The 20725-nt window shown below is 32.4% G+C and overlaps 1 protein-coding gene and 1 long non-coding RNA gene across 5 annotated transcripts; one reads left to right on the plus strand and one right to left on the minus strand.

Moving 5' to 3' along the window:
- Window positions 1-17: 17 nt before the first annotated feature.
- Window positions 18-6370, minus strand: LOC119636886. Its single transcript, XR_005247188.1, has 2 exons — window positions 6115-6370; window positions 18-209 (listed from the first exon to the last, which is right to left on the minus strand). It is a non-coding gene; the product is annotated as an uncharacterized LOC119636886 (long non-coding RNA).
- A 336-nt stretch (window positions 6371-6706) lies between these two features.
- LOC119635829 (guanine nucleotide-releasing factor 2) lies at window positions 6707-19201 on the plus strand. 4 transcript variants are annotated; one of them, XM_038030855.1, is made up of 21 exons: window positions 6707-6887; window positions 7521-7776; window positions 7848-8056; window positions 8115-8305; window positions 8369-8565; window positions 8715-8825; window positions 8892-9011; window positions 9079-9212; window positions 9360-9587; window positions 9942-10401; window positions 10465-10643; window positions 14916-14939; window positions 15093-15204; window positions 15283-15724; window positions 15817-15988; window positions 16088-16256; window positions 16312-16426; window positions 16496-16896; window positions 16986-17111; window positions 18808-18939; window positions 19012-19201. In XM_038030855.1, exons 1-21 carry the CDS (start codon window positions 6875-6877, stop codon window positions 19145-19147), a joined length of 3927 nt encoding a protein of 1308 aa, XP_037886783.1. In that variant the 5' UTR covers window positions 6707-6874; the 3' UTR covers window positions 19148-19201. The 4 variants fall into 4 exon arrangements, with proteins under 4 accessions (XP_037886783.1, XP_037886768.1, XP_037886775.1 ...); XM_038030840.1 differs by having other exon boundaries at window positions 6708-6887; window positions 9882-10401; XM_038030847.1 differs by lacking the exon at window positions 14916-14939 and having other exon boundaries at window positions 6708-6887; window positions 9882-10401.
- The last annotated feature ends 1524 nt before the right edge of the window (window positions 19202-20725 follow it).

A 20725-nucleotide genomic window follows, 5' to 3' on the forward strand; every position in this document is an offset into this window, starting at 1 on the left:
GAGAAGATTTTGTTTTATTAACTATTTTTTTTTTTTTTTTTTTGATTTCTTGTTTTTATTTTCACACACTACTCTTGTATATACTTATTTTCCGTTATCAAACTCGCAAACAAGTGCAAGTGTTCTCCTTCTTATCCAAGAACCGAACGAACAATAATAATTGGCACGCGGGTTATTTTTGTTGCTGATATTTAAAACTTAAAGTTAAACTTTAATTAATAAAATAAAGAGGCAAACCAAAAATATTAATAAGTATATATATATATATATATATATATATGTGTGTATGTGCAAGTCAGGTGATGATAAAAGTTCTTGTTAAAATTGAGAAATTTTTTTAGCAAAACACCATTATCTAAAAATATCGCACAATATCATCGACATCGAAACAAATGAAAAAAAATTATTACTTGTTCTTAGCAATTTCGCAAACATGTGTAGACGAAAAGAAAAACAAAACTATTTTCCTTTCTTTAAATCGTCTTTCGTTTTGTTTCTCGCTTATTGTTCTACACTTGGCTCTTCATTTGCGCGAGTTATTTCATTAATCTCTCATTGAATAGTTTAATAATCACTTATGCATAACATAAACACTTCAAATTCCACATTTTAGCAGTCAGCAGTTTCAGCTACAAGTCCTTTATATATATATATATATATATATTCGCCTGAGTGGCCAAAGGCGACGAATCTCCACTCAACGACAACTCAATGGTCGTGGGTTCGAATCTCAAGTACGGTAGAGTTTTTAATAAAGAGTTTAGTCGTACAATGTATTTCTCTGGCGAAATTAATAATAATAATAATATATATATATATATATACATATATATATGTAAAAATATGTATACACAGATATGATTTTCTCTTCCAAGCATAGATATCAATGGGAATTGTAACGCGTAATGAATCGTTTGGTAGGTGGGGAGGGGGAGGGAGCTGGTGCCGATCGTGAAAATTCAACCGCCCTACAACAAATATTCAACACCTTACAGTTTGTTTTTTTTTTTTTTTATAACCAATGCCCCAGGATATGTTCTCTATGCGAATAATACGGTCATGCTGGGAGCTGATGACCACTGGGGTGTACCCGATCGCTAAATGTTACGCCTGTAGCTACGATTAGAGAAAGCTGTACCGGCGAACAATAATTTCGTAAATGTGATTCACTCTACTCATGCAGACAAATTGATCCTATCGCTATTTCCTAGCTCATCATTATATTTTCTTGATTAGCGTATGACACATGATTGCCCGCATGTGCCTCTGCCTGCTGGCCGCTGCCCTGTTCACTTATTCGCCTGTCGGATACAGAAAGTTGTATTTGAAAATGGACAACATTCGCCCTTACGTATCCAATATACGTACATCTCTTTATAAATACTTGATGTAATTATGCATAACTTCAGGGGAAAACTTGAATAACTTGATAGCCGCGTTTCTTGCCTACTTGTCCGGGCTCAGGCGAATGGCATCAACCAAAAGAGACGCATTCGGTAAAAAGTACATTTCTAATATCAGGCTTTTGGCAATTCTTGGCAAAAGATATGAACCGATTTAATTGCAATTAGCTTAACCTAAGCTTAACCTAATGACCGCAAATGAGAAAAATTGTCACAATTTTTAAAATATAACTTTACTTGATTGCGGTCGCATACGTTAGAAGTTCTCACAATTTTCGTATGTTTTCATTAACAGGCTATGTCTTGGAGACTTCATCATCTGTGCAGTCCAAAGTCGAACTTCTTTAAGACCGTAACATAAGTACCTTTAAAAAGTTTTTATGTCTTATGTGAAAAGCATTTCCAAGCGAAAATACGTTAGTGCAACGGGATTGATGGAACAACTCTTGAATAAATATGGGGCTGAGAGAACAAATGCTTCTGCCAGAAAATTGAAAATGCGCAATGAATATATTTTCTCAATTATTTCGCACTATGTGCGATATTACCTTTGACAGATGCAACAAAAGAAGCACATTCCAGCAAAAAACCGCGCGATAAAAGAAAGCTAAGGAAATACATTTATATAAAATCGAAGGGCGATTTTATAGTACTGGGACAGCAAAGTAATGCTAAAAATTAATAAAAATAAAAAGCTATTTATGCTAAAAAAAGATAGCAAAAAAAACTGTAGAACCCTAGAGATTGCCGGATATCGGGTGTACACCTATTCTGCCTGAAACGACTCAACTTGACTTGAAACTTTATTCAAGACCGTTTCTACCATATCTATACCGTTTTCAAAATTCATTTTCCGCAACTATCTTTGGCCTCAAGGTCCTAGTTAGTTGCCGCTTAATTATATATATAAATATAAAAAGGGATATGTTTTAAAAAAAAAAAATTATTTTAGTTTTTTTTTTCCAAAGTACACGAGCAATGAATAAGATTGACAACTCGCTCCAACAATCTAGTGTTCAACGAATTTTTCTCGAAACAAGATTTTTCAAACCTACCTCGAATTTTTTAGAATATCCTTAAAATGGAATTTTACAGGAAAGTGTTCTTCAGCAATTCTCGATTCCTTTGCTCTAAAAATTAACGAAAATTAAAGAAATTTTCGTTTAATTGTTTGCCAAACACTCGGAAACGCGAAAGCATACATTTTCACGCTTACGGCTTTAGTAATAAGTATTTTCGCTTCGCACATTTGAGACCAAACTTTTTATTTTAAGATGTTAACCGCGATCAGGATGAAACTCGTATTCCCAAGTGTTTTTAAGACAATAGCACAATTATGGGCCTAATGAACAAAAAAAGCCGTATTCACGCTGAGGTGGATTTCTTCGACATACATATATATATATATATATATATATAGGCAACAAGTAAAGAAATTATAGGCATTTAAGAGCTTTATGTTTACAGGACAGAAGAATCGAAAACTCCATAAAATACCCATGCTATCCGTTAAAGTAAGTTGAGAATAACGATTTGGGCGTGTCAGTCTTTTTTGTTGTCCTCTAGTACGGAATGAAAGCTCCATTTATAAAAAATTTTGAAATTACATTTTTTTGTCTCATAAGGTGGAATATTAACAAAAGATGCCGTCCATCCTCCTTATGCCTACTTTGTATAAAAAGTACGATTTGAAATATATATTACATGCATCGTCATATAAATATTGGATGTATGTGTATCGTCGCCTTCTTCTTATTCATATTCAATCACATATCGTAAAACTTAAACCAAGTAAGAGGTGTGCTCCGACATTCAGGATTAGGGACTTTTTTTGATCGAGCGACATCTACCACAGCCTTACGAATTCTTCGTTTGTTAGTTACCTCCCTTCAATTCTTCAATTACTTTACGCCTTTGAGTTGGTTCAAGTTGAGTTCTACGCTCAACCTGTTTCTATGTCGAAGCCCGAGTTGCAAGCGCATCCCAAACATAAGTATTGAAGTTAATCGGGGAATTTCGCGTCAACGTTTACTTTCTATGTTATTTTTGTCTCGTTGTAAATGGATAGCGCACATCCTTTTTCCCTTTGTCTTTTAGTTCTATGTTTGCAGCATAGGGTCACACTATGGAAACATAACAATCCCTCTTAGATTAATCGGGAATAGCTATATATATTCTTGATAGCATCTATGTATTTTAAACGTACTACAACCTTTACGACAAATCTTATGGCAAATCCATAAATTCGAAGGTATCTCCAAGTATATGTTCGGTCTTCTACGTTTTTCGCAACAGTTACGAAGTCCTGCATAAATACATACAACGTTATTCTCAAACAATCGAGGAAGCATTATTCTCTATATATGCGTATGTGTGTTCATTAAACACATAATATTTCATAAGATAAATACGAGAAAGATGCAATATTTAGGCTAACATTTATACATATATCTAAATGTTTATCTTAATACCTGATAGATGTATCGTCTGAGTAAATGCTCAAACAATATCAAACAATATGGACATATGAGCACAAGTTTAAACACGGAAAAAAATTTTTAATTTTCAACTGGTTTCATTATGTCCACATCTAAGAGCAAAAAAAAAAAAAAACTTTTTCATTTATTTCCGTTGCTATATTATATAAATAAGTACACGACATATGTAGTAAACTGGGTTCAGCTGAGCAATATATTTGACCTATATGAAGGGTATAAAATATTCGCTTTAAGACGTATGCAGCTTTCTTGTTTGTTCTATTCTGTTGTATTTATTTAAAATTTACATATTCTCTATTTATGTGCAAACAAACAAGCAGAAATATATATATACTTAGATAGACAGATAGATAAAAAAAGAGAGAGAGAGAGAGAGAGAGATAAAGCGTCTAAGCAATGTGTCTAGTATTGTAAACAAAACTTTGTAGATATTTTCTTCTTTTTGTGCTTTACTTTAATAATTTTACTAAACTCATCACATTTTTTCTTTCGCTCAAATACGTCATTGTAAGGCCGAGAGAGACTAATATAGTAATATCATGCTTATGTATATATCGTAAAATAGCATAAAATCACAAAAGCGTCCACACACACACACACACACACACACACACACACATCCATCTGCATGGGCATATCTATAGCACAGATCATAAAATAAATAAAAAAAAAAATAAAAATAAAAAAACAAGGCACAAATTAATCAATAATTGCTTCATTTGTTAAAATAATGTGACGCGAGAATAAGAAAGCGTTATTTTTAATATCGATTTTAATTGAATGCCCTTGATGACACAAACGATTGAATAACATTAATAGCTAGGCGGTCTACTATATGAATGCCGCAACATAGATTGCAGCAAAACATTTGGAAGAAACAGCTGCATGAAATGAAGCTACAGCAAGCTTATGTATGCGATGCATTACAAGTATGAAAGAAAATGTATTTGTTTGTACATTGAACTTGATTGAAAACAATAACGGAAATTACATTGTGCAACAATGAGGGGAGAAAATAATGACGAGATAACGTGCTGAGTAAAAAGGGCTAAGAAGGAGCAGAGCAGAGCAGAGCACATGAACATGAACATGTTAATGCAAATATTTATTTTGCATACATCGATGGTATAAAACAAATACTTTATATATATATGCATCATGTACTGTACTTGTTAACGTTAGAATGTGTGCCATTTATCCCTGTTATTTTGTAGGACACCTAAAAACAAACTAACAGGCAGGGTGATTGCTCCATATGCATATATAGAAGCAAATCAATGTATTTTTTCTCTTCTTTCACGGTATTCTTTTTTTATTTTTTATTTTTATTTTTTTCTCGTTCTCTTCGCTTTTCGACACATACAGTGTGCATGCATTCGTGTGCACATATCCATGTTGATTTGTGCCCATATCCACGTTTATATGTATGTATAACAATTTAAATAACAAACTTATTGCACAAGCATATCACGTAAATTCATGTCATCCGTTCACTTCCTTATACATATCTCAACAATTTTCCTTTTTTTTTTTTAATTTGTTTTGACGTGCAATTTCCCCTGTTTTTTTTTTTTCTTCTTTTTCGTTTTTCCGCATCGTAAGGTAAAAAAAACGGAAATGTTTCATTGAATACGAAGGGAAAACTTTAAAACATAATACCCGTTGATATCTTTTGTATGTAATTAGTTTTGCACGTTGTAGCATAAAAAAAAATTTTTTTTTGATTTGCGCATCACACACACGCACACTTATTTTTATTCGTTTGCCTATTTGTCCTATTATGCGAATATATATGTATATGCTGTAAATATAGAAGGAGGGAAATGATTTTTCTCCTTCTTCACCTTTTTCAATACACCACTTAGGCATAGATAAATATATGCAGATGAAATTTTGGCATCATTTTAGCTCGTTTCTTAATCATAGATTATATATATATATATATATATAAATATACATTTATAATTTATATGTATGTAAGTCTATATATCCATTTACATATATTATATACAATTTTTCAACATCTGAGTTACGTTCATGTTTGCTTCTGACAGACAATTATTAACTTAAAATAAATTTTTATTTCATTAAATCACCTAAGCTGCTATTGTTCATTCAATTTATATGTAAAGTTATTTTCACTTCGATATGAAGGCTTAACATTATGGTAAGATGAGAAAATGAGGGTGGTTAAAAAAAGTTTTTTAGAGCACCTTTTTTTCTCCAAAGATAACTTTTTGTTCACTTGCTACAATTTGTTTACCGTTCACTCGTGCAATTAACAAACTCCGCCAACTTTTCGTGGAAATTAAAAAGCATTCTATCCAATCTTTTACCATATTTTAAGACATTTCCTTACAATTTGTTTGCATATATCTTTTTCTGTGCATAAAAAAATTATTCAATCGCTCGAGAGACAACGTTTTGCAATAAGAGGTGAACGAAAACTTTCTGATCTTTGCATTATTGCCAATTACTGAAGTGTTGTTTTATCGTAGAGGACAAAATTGCTAATATAGGAAAATCAAAAAGGAGGAGAAAAGGAAAATTGGAAATGGGATTTGATAATATTGGGAATATATATTAAAATTAATTTCACATACATTTGTTAAAGGATTAGAGGAAAAATTCATTAAAATCGAATGACAGAATAATTCATATTACGTTTTTCAAATTATAAAATTGAATTTCCGTGCTTTAAAAATCTCTAATGTATATGTTTACGTTCTCATTATCGTTCATTTTTTTCTCCTGGCAACGCCGTTTCAATAGGAGTATTTTTTATTGGTTAATCTCTTTTGCTTGTGTGCAAGTTTTTAATCTAGGTATTAGAAATTTTTGAAACTTTAGTAAATTATTAATAAAATCTGCATTAAAAATGTTACAATTAATAAAAAAATAAGTGAAAGAACTGTTTAGACAAAAACTTGAACATATATTTTAAAACTGACATAACTGGAGGAGGCTGAAAAAATGATGCAAAAAGGTAAAGTACACAGAAGGCAATATGAGCAGCAGCAGCAGCAGCAGGAGAATTGTAATGAAATGAAATGAATAGTATGTGTACGAGAAGGGAATAATTAAGTGAGTGAGAGCTAGTGTCTGTATGTATTAGGTGTACGTGTATGTGTACTATACAATTGTATCTATGTGTACATTGATTCATCGCAAGATAATTAATTTCTAAGTCAAACGCGAACGTGTGTAGATCAACAAATTTCTTCCAAGTAAATTTTTTTTTTCTTAAATCATTTTTTACCATCTAAAGTCATATTCGTAAAGCATATTTACAAGTTGTCTGCGTGCCATTTAACTAGTACCACTACTTCCTTGACCAGGTTAAAAGTGCATTAAATACGCAAATAAATGCACACACACATATATATATACACGCAAACACATGTATATTTATATATATATAGATATATATATATATATAAAATATAAAATAAAAAAACTGACCCAGTAGATCCAGTAAATCAAAAGGAAGTCACATAAGGACTGCCGGGCTAAAGTTTCTCTCCCCGGTACGCTTTCGCATGTATTATTTATAAATCTATTGTTAAAGCTTTTTTAGGTAAGCAAGCAATGTATCTTTAAATATTTATCATATTTGCAGACAGCGTCATCAGCTCTCCGTCCACACCGAACTCTTCCCTATCATCTCAAACAAATCTAAGCACGCCCATTACCTCAAATCCAATACAGCAGGCTACCAGTACACCATTGAACAACACAAATTCATACACAGCAGCCGTTTTGGGGCACAAAAATAGTCTAAGAGGTACTAAGTTGGCCAAACGAGCTCGCTCTTTTAAAGACGATCTGTTTGAAAAAATCTCCCTGATGCGTACACCAACCAACACTTTAGGGAGGTAAGCTTTTCTTTCCACCAACTTATTTTATAACATAATTTAAATAACCATTTACTTTCTCTTCCCGTTAGATCGCATTCCCCTCAAAGTCCGCGTAATAAGAACAAACAACCTCCCACAGCTGAAGAAGTAGCGAAATCATCGCAATCATTAGAAACTCATGTAAAAGACATATCTAATGCGCTTAAATATTTTCGCGATGTCATACTCAAAAAAAAACTTGAAGTTTTGCCTGGCAATGGAACGGTAATATTGGAAACAATTGCTAGCATGTTTTCTGGTAAATAATTCATACATTATAGAACAATAAGCATTCGCTTAAGCGCATCATTTTACAGTTATTCAATCCTATATGCTCAACGAGAATAGTGCTACGTTATTATCGGCCACTCAACAGGTTTATCAATCGTTAGGCAAACTTATAAAGCTCTGTGATGAGGTTATGTTAAGCGAAGACAGTGAGGAGTGCGCCTCATTGAGTAGTGAGAATGTTAAAGAAATTGTCGATCTATTGGAAGACGCTGTCAGAGTAAATCAAAGAATTTGCAATACATTATCTATAAAACGAAATGATAATAATTTACTTTTTAAGAATTTGGCCACTTTGGCTCAACTAAAACTAAAAGAAAAAGAAGAAATGGCTTTTCAGTATGACAATGTTCCAATGGATACGCAAATGTCTACTAATACCATAGTGTCTGTGTTAACGGCGCAAAATCTTTTGGTACGTCCGCCCGTTGAAATTGCTGGACAACGAACTTCTTTGCCGGATATCACTTTAACCCCGAAGTAAGTGATAATAATTTAAAGAAATTAAAGGGAAACTTTTTATCAAAAGTTTGAAAGACTATAGTTTTTTGCTTAAAATTTAATTAGAAACGTACAATGAATCAAATGTTATAAATAATTTTAAATAATTATTTAATTTATAATTTTAGAGAGCGAGACAGTTTAGAGAAGACTACCAGCAATCCCATGCGTGTGTCCTATAGCACTGAAAGTATACTCCGCGATACCAGCCCACCACCAAAACCACCATTACCCCACAGGTCAGTGAAAATCCTCTAAAATTAATCGTAAAACAAATTCATTTCTTATATAATATTATTATTCAGATCTTCTAATCCCCCACCTTTGCCACCAAAGAGAAATAGTCAGCCACTATCACAGCCATATGAAGGTAGCCTCAACTCTGATTTAGATAACAGTAACGATTATCCCTTAGGTGTGGATCAGTAAGTTAGCCTATTTTCTAGAAGAGGATGATATCAAGAACATAAAGATGATATTGATCATTTATAGTTTATCGGTGCGTTCCCGTTCACCAGATGAAAACTCTAGTCAATGTTCTCTCGACTCTGCCATGAATCATTCACGTGAAGATGAAGAATGTCGCCTACATAGTCGTGATTACAACCTGTTAACTGATGAGTTCAGTAAGTATTTATACATTTTTCCAGAGAGAAGAAAAAAAACGTGATTTGAAAAAGTTTTTGTCGTTGACTTTACGTAAAATGAAATTTTCGATACTAAGCAAAAGACTTAAAATTTAATTAATTTAAACTAAAAAAAACAAAATTTAGAGAACCTAACAGAAGCAGATGGTGACGCTGATAATAAATTGCAACAACAACAAAAAATTCAGCTGCAGGAAGAGCAACTGAACAAAACAATCGGTACTTATGTGGATGTGGCTTTAACTACAAGAGCTTCACTTGATGTCGCTGACGAAGATGTCGTTAATATAGAGATAAACAGAGATAAAGCGGAATTACGTAAAACAGCAAATCATCGTCATTCAAATGAGTCGGGTACTAACTAATCTTTATCTCTTAATTTGTCAAAAATAAATGTTATTTTTGTCGTTGCTTAATACGTTTATTTGAATGATATTAGCATTTTTTTTTTTTTTTTTATTATTTTTTTTTTATTACTATTACTTCTGTGTGATTGTAAATTAGTTTTTTATATACACTTTTCCCCTCTATTTGCCTGCATGTTAACTGCATTAAAATTTCTCTACGAAGGAAAAGTGATTACATTTGTGTTAATTACAATTTATTTCTCTCTTTTTCTCGTTTTTTTTTTCCTTTTTTTTTCTTTAGGTTTTGTATCCATTAATTCTTTTCGTACTTCATCACAAAGCTATTCAAAACGTTCTTCAGATTTTAGTTTTCAATCATCTACAAAATCTTCTAATTCTTCAACTGAGATTGCTATCCTTGCTGGAGACAATAGCATTAATGAAGAATATTTACAACAACAACAACAACAACAAGCAAAAACGATTGCTTCTACTAAATCAACTGTTTGCATTTCGAATACCAGCAGTTTTGTTGAGAGTTCATTAATGAAAATACAGCAGCAGCAAGTAGAAGAGCACTTGACGTTTTCTCCCGCTCACTATATAGACGCTGAAAAACTATTAATTGATCAGTTTCACAATAGTCTGAGCACTCTAAAGCAAACGAATAGCTTGGATATAACAACCGGATCGGTTACCTTGGCTCAACATGATGAAGATTTAATGCCGCCAGCTTTACCACCAAAAACTTCGAAATTAAGTAAAGACCGGCAACCATCAATGTATGACAATTTCGATGCCATCGATAATATAAACGGAAGGTAAGCAATATTATTAAATTCAATTAAAATATTTTCACTTATATATGTTCAATGAAATTTTAGTGTTCAAGAATTGCCTGAGTTAAGACAACATCATCAGCATCGTGTTTATCAATGGCAAACAAAACACACAAGCCTTATTGAACCACGGCGATGTTTGGATTTACCGGCCGGCAGTTGTAATGCTCTCACCGATGGTCAAAATGAACAACCTCCACCGTTACCCATGAAGAAAAAACACAGTAAGTATATATTATAATAGAGACTCGAATTATTATTACCTACGCGCACAAACCTATACATGAAAAACGAATCATAAATGAAATAAATACTAAATTAGTTGGATCCCTTATTAGTGAAATCATCCATTTACATTTTCCAATTAGTTTCACATGCAGTAGCAAACGTTCAACAATTGAAAACGACATTCACTACTGACGAGCCTATACAAAGCAATGGATAGGCGACCCCCTACTTTAAAGGAAGAACGTATTTTATATAGTATAGGAAATAGTCTTATTTACACTTTCTGTGAACATACCTTTCGGGCCACCGGGACATATAGGAGGAATTGAACAAATATCACTAACATATCTTAGCTATTTTTTAGGTCGAATTTACTGCTTTACGGGAGGTAAATGATGAATGTTTCGTAATTGCTAACAGTTTAATTTTTTTTTTTTTTAATTATTTTATTATACGCATCGTCGAAAATTGGGACTATATTTATATTGTCGTTTGTTTGCAACATCCAAAACGAAACTAGAAATTCTACAAAAAGTATTTATATTTCTCATCAGTATCGAATTCGGATTCCATTTAGGCATGTCACAGTTGCGTTTTTTTTTTTTATATATCTTAATATGAACAATCATTTAGGGTGTATGCCCTATTCGTGTAACACGGTGACCAGAAATAAATGAGGAAACAGACAGGGAGGTGGTGGCCATAGCCTACTGGCGTCAGTGTGCCCAATCCGCGCTTGAGATTTGAATCCACGAGTACTGGCTTGGTAGTCACGATCGTTACCTTCTCGGCTGTCTACTCCGGTGGACTTAAATATTAAAATTGAAAATTTAAGAGAGAAAACTAAAGTTTTATGTGGAAGGGAAGTGTTTTTACATATATATATATATATATATACATACATACATAGCATAGACAGTCTCACTTCTATTTCTTTTGCATGGTACTTGAACTTGACAACTCAACCGTTTTTCAATATTCTATATTGAAACTATCTTCGGCTTTATGGTTATAGTTAGTTACCGCTTAGTTCTTCAATCAATTGCAAAATAGGTTCTTTTCTTCAGAATTATATTTGAGTACACTTTTTCTATAGATCTCAAGCTTTGATCGCTGATAAATCTAAGACATAAACCAGAGAAGGTCGTCTGCGACAAATTGCTTCCGTACTATATTATCATGCCATATCATATATGTTGGTGCCTCGAGGTCAATAATAGCACTACTTTTATAAATAATAAGAGTACAGTCGTTCGTTTTATAAAGTTGTTTGGAAAACCCTATCATGTCGTCCTTCTTGGCTTTTGCAATATTGTTTCAACTAAAGATGCTTTTGGCAAATGGAAGGCTTGCAAAGAGACAATCGTCTATGGTAATATTTCGTCCACTTAAACTTAAATATGGCCCAAACACTCTCAAGGCAATATTTGATTTGCTGGCTTTTTATTCGTATCCGACTAACCAGAATTCGATGCGAAATTTATCTAAATTATTCGGCATGCATTCATTACATACGCGCCTGGCTTTAGTTGACAGCAATTATGCATTGACTGGTATGTCTGCGCCAGGTTTGCAATAAGCCAGATTGCATGTGCGTTGATTCACATCTGCATAAATACGCATAACACATAATTTGGAATTTTGGGGTGGGGAATGGAAGGAATTAGTATTTGTATACATTTCACAATTTCACAATGTTATTAAAAATCAATCGCACCAGGTCTCCCATGATTCGAAAATTCACTCGCCCCGGGTAATCTAGTGTTAAAGACACAATATCTTTAATAAAGAATTCGCTTCGGTCATAGTATTGCGATACAAGAATGGACATTGAAGACATCTACTACCCCAGTATGTAATATTTGAAGAAGATTCATATCTCTCTTATTAACTTTTTGAAAGTATCTGCAGAACTTAATATCAATAAAATATTTAATTTTATTAAAGCAACTGGATTAACTATTTACCTTTTAAAAGAAAGAGAAAAGAAGAAGTGATAGGCTTAGTTAATAGTGCTTAATCCTATTTTGGGTCCTAGGATAGATAATAATTTCTGAAATTTTGCACAAATACGAAGATTAAGAAAAAGTTTTTAACTCGTTTGCATTCGTTGCACACGATGTGTTTCCTCCCTCAATTCTTTACATAAGGAGAGAAATTTTGCCGATTGTCGTGTCCTACTGAGTTAAAAGTCTTGACGAAGCTCAACAGTACTATATTCCTCTTTAAAATTTATTTCATGAATGCGGCATACCAACCGTATGACGCTTTTAGGACCTGTGATTCATAAATCCCTAATAGAGATAAGAAAATGTCAAGTAACTTGAAAAGATTTTTTTTTATATGACAAATCTGGAATTTTTCGTAGCGGAATCAGGTTTTCTTAAGTTTAGCGAAATCGATTTGTACATCAAGGTACTGTCAACGCTGCACTCAAAACATCAAACTGTATTCCACTGTGTGGTCCTTCAAACTTCTGTTATCACCTTTAGCTGTCAACTCTTATATATTTACTCTATGTGTTTTTTAACGACGTTACTGATTCTTCTGCGGCTTTACGTTACGATTTGATTTACTTTGTGATAGTAGCGCGTTTGTGTGAGAATGTACAGCTTACTTACTTCTACTTACCACATTATGTTTTCAGTACTATAGCGATACATTGCGAGATAAATTTTTATGCTCTACACTAGTTGTGATACATAGGCTACATATTAAGATTACGCGAACGCATGCAACATTCAGAAGTACTTCACATAGATCCATGTTCCATTATACGGATCCATTCAGAGTCATTTTCTGAATCGATCGAAGCTTGTCTGTCCGTCTAGTCTTTATGTTCAACTTATAGGGCGCAATTTTTGAACTATATTTTAATGAAATTTGCCCCAAAGACGACCCCTGTTGAAAATGTTGAAATGTTTGAAATATTGTTCTGAAAAGTCGTAGGGTGGTGTAATGTAATTCAATTTTAGTACAATAGTATAAGAGGTTTGACAAGCTCAAGCCGATTTTTTCATTTTTGCGACCAAGAGACCGGAAAAATATTTACCAAAGATTTTGCAAAGACGGACACGCGGACAGGGGAGCATGCTTGGATCGATTCAGAATTTGATATTAATCCAGAACACATGCACTTTGTCGAATCTCTGGAGCTTCCTTCTAGGTGCTGCATCGCTCGATGATGGGTGCAAGCATTTTTCCTATGCCGACTTTTCTTTGAAACGAATCGTTATATAGGGAGCGATCGTAGAAGTGATTCAATTTAACTTATTTTTAATAGCATTTGCCCTTTTACCGAAATATCTGGATAATTGCGATCTGCATGTTGAACTCAAAAATACATAGACAGTTATCGGACGGATCGACTTGTATAAATTGGCTCAGCAAATTTTTCTAGATCGATTAATGATCAATAAAGTAAGTTCATCTTCTGATTGTTACATACATTCACGCAAACCTAATACACTCTATGCGACAAGAGTGACATAATTTGGACTTTTACCAAAATTTAGTTCACCAGCGCCCCCCTTTAAAAATGAATGAAAGTTAATGGTGCCGTCCATACTCAATTTTGAGTATTGAGTAAGACTGAATGTAGACCTTTTTGCGTTGCGTACGCTTGAAATAAATGTTTGCTAAATAATGTTTAGTAAGTTTCAAGCTTAGACTTAAGTGTGTCACTTCAATGGCTTAATGCTAAATGCGGAATATGTAACTTTCACTTGTTAGTAGCAAGCAACCTTTTGAAAACTTATATAAGCGATTTATAATAGAAATGACCGTATTTATTTGGTTTTTTTATTTTTTTACATAATTTATTCAATGTCAGCTAATAGGCTATAGTAAACGAGCAAATATATAAGTACAGTTAACTTTCGGAAAACGTGAGGAAACTAAAGCTTAGAGAGTAAAGCTTATCATTTAATCCTTAAGCATATCGTAGTAATTTCAATTTTTACTCAATTTTCAAATCTATCGTGTTGTTGTTGTTGTTGTGGTTGTTGTTGTTGTTGTTGTTGTTGTTGTTGTTGTGATTGTAGTTGTTAACGGAAAGCTCATCATCATCGTTTTAATAGTGGCAACTGTATCAAAAACTTTTTCTAATTTAGATCTTAGATTAGCAAAGCAAACTCATCGCAAATAGCAAACAAATGCCTCACGAAAACATTCGCGAAAACACATCAATTAATTTAATTGTTTAATATAAGCTTAACTGAGTATAATTTTTTTTCATTTTGTGTAAATTATTCATTTTAATAATCTAGTGTTTCAAAGTGTGGCATTTTCGGGTAAGTTTGGAGAAACGAAAGTAATAGTATAGAGCATTATTATAGGCTAGTGATATTGATATTGATATAATTGAAAATCATCGGAATTGTCCAAATTTTGCAAAAAAAAAAAAAAAAAAAATTTTTTATAAATTTTTAATTTCTTCTTCATAGTTTTGGCTTATATGGAAATTTGCTCAGCCTCAACACGATCGGTTGAACAACATAGACATACTATGCATGCTTATAACTTAAATCGCAATATCACACACAGTCAAACAATGAAGTATGTAGCATTTATGAAATATTTATGTAAAAGTTTTTAGATTTTTCTCTCCTTTTCCTTTCCCTTTTCCTTTTACAGTATTGTTCCTCTAGCCAAAGAAGAGTTTTTAACGCCCGAAATGGAAACACCACCTGCTTTGCCACCGAAAAACTATAAACAATGGAAGACAAATACAATAGTGACCACGCCTACGATTATAACAACACCACCACCCAGTCCTAAACCGAAAATTGCCGACCATATGCGAATTTTAAGCTGTCAAGCCGGCAACGAAATAATGTCGACTGTCTGTGAAGAATTAACAGATCAGTGTGAAGACGAGGCGGGTCTTGTTGTGCACTCAAACGAACTAGGAAATGATTATGAAACGTCCATGCATCAGGGTGAAAATAATACATCACAAACAATCTTATCATCAATATTTGAGAACGCAACAAGCACTTCGAATGGAGACTTCGGTAATGAAGTAGAAGAGATGGTCACCTACAATAACAACAATCGCTTCGATGAAATAAGAAAAGTAATTTCTCGATATGATAAAAATTTTATATTAGAAATTGACTTTTTTCTCTTTCTCTTTCTCTTTTTCTTTTTCTTAAATTTTATTCATAGAGTCCTTTAGCTGCCGAGGAAATCAATCATTTACCCAATATCATCGAGGAGGTAGATATTACACCGTATTTAATCTTTAAGAAAGAGACCGAAGATGGCCCCGAAATTAAGGGAGGCTACATAGATGCTCTTATTGTGCACGCGAGCCGTGTGCAAAAGGTTACTGATAATGGTAAAACTTTTCGATCTATTTTTTTTTTTTTCGAAAAACAACAAAACTTTTTTTTTTTTTATTTTTGTAATTTCTCCTTTGTTTTCTTTAATTCAAAAGCATTTAGTGAAGCTTTTATAACGACATTTCGTACCTTTATACCACCTGTTGATGTTATTGAAAAACTTACACACAGATATACCGTATTTTTTTGTCAGCACAATGATCAAAAACAGAAAGCAGCCAAAGAAACATTTTCTTTATTGGTTCGCGTAGTTAATGATTTAACGTAAGTTTTGATTGCCAATAATTTATATGTGTATGTAATGCTGTTTTCGCATTAGGTCCACTGATTTAACTGGTCCTTTGCTAACACTACTTGTGGAATTTGTTTATCAATTAGTCTGTGCCGGCCAATTATATTTAGCCAAATTATTGCGTAATAAGATTGTGGAAAAGGTGCGCAGCGGCGCAATCTTGCAAACTTTCCTTATTTAATTCAAAAATTTTTCTTTTTAAAATTTTTAGGTTACACTCTATAAGGAGTTACGTTTACCGCTATTTCCCAACAACGATATGTTTTTTACAGTTACTAATCAGCCTAGTCTTTTAGATCTGAAATCTCTTGAAATTGCTGAACAGATGACTTTATTGGATGCTGAACTATTTCAAAAAATTGAAATTCCCGAAGTCTTACTATTCGCTAAGGAACAATGTGAAGAGAAATCCCCCAATTTAAATAAATTTACTGAACACTTTAATAAAATGTCATATTGGGCCCGTTCCAAAATACTTACTTTAACTTGTGCCAAAGAACGTGAAAAGCATGTCATCAAATTTATTAAAATAATGAAACATTTGCGTAAAATGAATAATTATAATTCCTATTTGGCATTATTATCGGCATTGGATTCGGCACCGATAAGAAGGTGATAAAGTCGAATTAATATTTCAAAAAAAATTTCAATAACACGACAACAATTCTTTTATCCAATTTCATCCATTATCTTCTATATAGATTAGAATGGCATAAGACTATTACGGATGGCTTAAAAGAATATTGTACATTAATCGATTCCAGCTCCAGCTTTAGAGCTTATCGTCAAGCTTTAGCTGAAACTCAGCCTCCATGTATACCTTACATGTAAGTAATAATATATATATAAAACAAAAAAAAAAATTCTACTTGTTATCCTTGCTATACTAACTTCCAATTGAAAGCCATTACTCTTTTAAGTTTAAAACAACGCGTAACGTTAACCATACTCTACTGAATACTACTTATGGAAGCTGCGTGCAAGTTGATGAAACAATTTAGGGCAAAGCAATTAAAATTAAATGTCTATGTCTATGTCTGCTCCTTGCATTTTCATAAGAATAGCTTACAAATAAATCAGAACAAGCAACAATGCCAATTGCCATTGGATTAAACAAGTGAAAGGAAACAGCAGTTAATCCTAGCTTTTCAGCTGAATAGCTCGAATAGCACTGTTTCTTCTAAGGAAAGTCATAAACAAAAAGTTATCTACAATAGTATTTTACAATTCTCAATTCTGGGTTTTCGATTGTTTCCGACTCCGCGAAAATGATTTTCAGTTTTATTCTATGCATCTGAACTAAAAAGAAAAGAAGAAGAGAAAGAAGATCTCAATCTTTTCAACCGCAATGGAATATGCATCGACCGCCAGATAAGCGTCATTGAATAAACTAAGAATTGAAGGCCAATTTGGATATCTGATCCTTATTTGTGTACAGTGTATACGGCAAATAACAAGATTTTTATGCCCCCCATCACCGAAGAATGAGGTGTATATATATTTCGTCAAAACGTTTGCAATGCCCCAGGAGGAAGCATCAGAGACCTCGTAGAGTTCTTAATCAGCATCAAATTCTAAATTGAGTCAAACACATCCGCCTGTCTGTCCATGTAATGTGTGTAGTAAATATTCTTCCCGTCGGAAAAATGAAGGAGTCAGCAGACACATTAGACGCAAGTTGGCATTGAGAATGGGAGAAAAAGGTCAAAGGGCACGACCATAGTACAACATAAACTGAGAGAAAAATGCGTTAGCTCAAAAATAAATATAATGGATACATACACAATGTAAAGGATTCGTTCTTGCCTAGCAGTGTAACTAATTGGGTACCAAATAAAAGGACTTAGGGAGTAGAATGCGACAAGTTAATTGCATTAATTTTAGATTAAATACCGCGGATGCGAAGGGTATAAAGGATTCGGTCGCGGACGAATATCATTTTTTACTTGCTTCTAAATGTGCATTAGGATACAAAGTTGATTTATTTTTTAATTTATTTCTGACCAAATTTTGCTATAGCTTGCAGGACATTGTATATTCTCTACATGATCGACCTTATTAGACTCAGTTTTCAATAACTTGATTGCTTTGCCCTCTTGTTCGAACTGTGTATGAGAGATGGCAATAACTGGCCCGCCCATAAGTTCGATCATCATGAGTGCAACGATAATATTCTCTGTATTATTCTCTTTGTTTCTCATTCACATACATATGCATGTATTTTATCATAAAGTGGTCGTTACCTCACTTGAATTCGGTAAAAAAAAAAACTAAGCTTTGCAAGTGTAATTGATTGGTAGACCTTCACATGTGGAAAAATCAAGTCAAAGTCAAGAGATGAATAGACATGAAAGATATGTTTTTCTACATTTAATTTCCTTACCCCTATGGAATAAAGCCCAGAAGCATTTTTCCGGTTGCAGAGCACCCCGCTCATTATTACTTTCTCATAGCAAAGCAAATTTTTTCCCCGCTGATGAAGTAAACTTTTTTAGTAACAAATAATTTTAATTGTCTTCTTAGTGGTTTGGTTTTGCAAGATCTTACCTTCGTTCATGTCGGGAATCCAGATTATTTAAAGGATGGCGTCATAAACTTCTCTAAACGATGGCAACAATATAATATTATTGATAATATGAAACGTTTTAAAAAATGGTAAAATTTTGTTTTTCAAATTTTTTTTTTTTTTTCTTAAACTTCTCATTAATCTTCCACTGTATTTTGCAGTTCTTATCCGTTTCGACGCAACGAACGTATTATAAGATTCTTCGAGAATTTTGAAAATTTTCTCGGCGAAGAGCAAATGTGGGAAATCTCCGAAGCCATCAAACCTCGCGGTAAACGTACAGTAGTACCCAACTAAAAAAAGGTCAAAATAAAAAAAAGGAAAAAAAAAAACAAAAAAAAAAAAAAATTGCAATAAGCATAAAGCTAACCCACCATCAAAATTTTAATATTTTAAATGAAACCAACAAAAAAACATTAAAAAAAAATTGATAAAATTTTAGAGAATTTATTAACACAACGAAGGATGAACGAAGACAACATTGGTTAATGGTCAAAGCGTTTCAAATGTGTATCGCAGATGAAATCAACTATAAATGATTTGTGATGATGATGAACTACAAAGCATGAATTAAAAAAAGAAAAAAAAAACAAAAAAAAAAAAAAAAAAAAAAAGAACAAAGCGTTAGAAGAAAGAAAAAACAGTAAAGCAATTAAAAGCAGCTCTTCTTTTTGAATACTTGAACCAATAACAAAACAAAACAAATAGTTCCAAATTTCAGGAACACTTACTTACTTACATATTTCTTTAAAATATGCACAAAATTTATTTATAGTTTAATTTATTTGTTTTTTAACTCTATCTAACCTTTACTTTTAATCTACGTCTACATAATTAAAGATAAATAACGGTGAAACTAACGCGCTCTGTTAAAATAAAAGGAAATTGTGAACAATCAAAAACAAACTTACGCTCATATTTACATGAAATGAAGACTGTCTTTTTATATATGTAAATATGTATATATTTATATATATATATATATATATATATATATATATATATATATATAATTATATATATATACTTATATACAATACCTGTAAATGCTTACTAAAGTTATTGTTGTAATTATTTTATTCAATATCTTGAGCTTTATTTTTTCGTTTGAAACAGCAGCCATTTATTATTATTATTATTATTATTATTATTATTATTATAGTAATTGTAATTATTTACGCAGACACATTATTATTATATTTTTATTATTATTTTTGTTTTTATTATTTTTTTTTTTTTATTCGTTAAGATTTAATGTTGTTTTTACAATTTATCATAACGTATATAGAGAAAGCAAGATATATAATTGGTGTATATTACGGATGGGTGTGTATAAATATATTGTACCCTAAAAATCCCAAAATGATTTTCTAGATGTGTAGTAAGGAAACCATATGAATAAATTCTTTTTTTTAATTCCTGTTGTGTTTACTAGGCTCACAATATAGAAAAAAAAAGATTTTTATTTAAATTGAAAACAGACAAATATATCCGTTAAGCATTTCGTTTATTTATTAAGGTTAAAAAAAAAAAACAAAAAATATTTTTTTCCTTAAAATTTTTTGTTTTCTTTTTTAAATTTAGAGTAAGAAAGAAGCAAAAGTGTTCTCAATTTGTGTTTTCCTACTCCCCTAAAATTTTTTTTTCTCAATTCTCACATTTGGTATTCATGCTTAGTGATCTTAAAAAAATGAGAAATTCTTACGTGACTTTCGCAATATCCACTAGGGAAAAAGAAGATATATTATCTATCCGTCCTTTTGTGCTTTTTTTGCTTACAATGCGAATCTTTGAAGTCTTGCAGCCTGGTGGGCGTGTTCTTGAATCATCATGAGCATCATGAGTTTGAAAATCTAAGTACTTCAATGGCTAGAA

The sequence above is a fragment of the Glossina fuscipes genome, unplaced genomic scaffold, assembly GCF_014805625.2.
Source record: "Glossina fuscipes isolate IAEA_lab_2018 unplaced genomic scaffold, Yale_Gfus_2 0, whole genome shotgun sequence".
NCBI lineage: Eukaryota > Metazoa > Arthropoda > Insecta > Diptera > Glossinidae > Glossina > Glossina fuscipes.

Excerpts from the sequence above, each read along its gene's own strand:
- LOC119635829 (XM_038030840.1), top strand. Across the intron at positions 8,306-8,368 it reads TATTGGAAGACGCTGTCAGA|AATTTGGCCACTTTGGCTCA; the intron begins GTAAATCAAAGA and ends TTACTTTTTAAG. Across the intron at positions 8,566-8,714 it reads GATATCACTTTAACCCCGAA|AGAGCGAGACAGTTTAGAGA; the intron begins GTAAGTGATAAT and ends TTATAATTTTAG.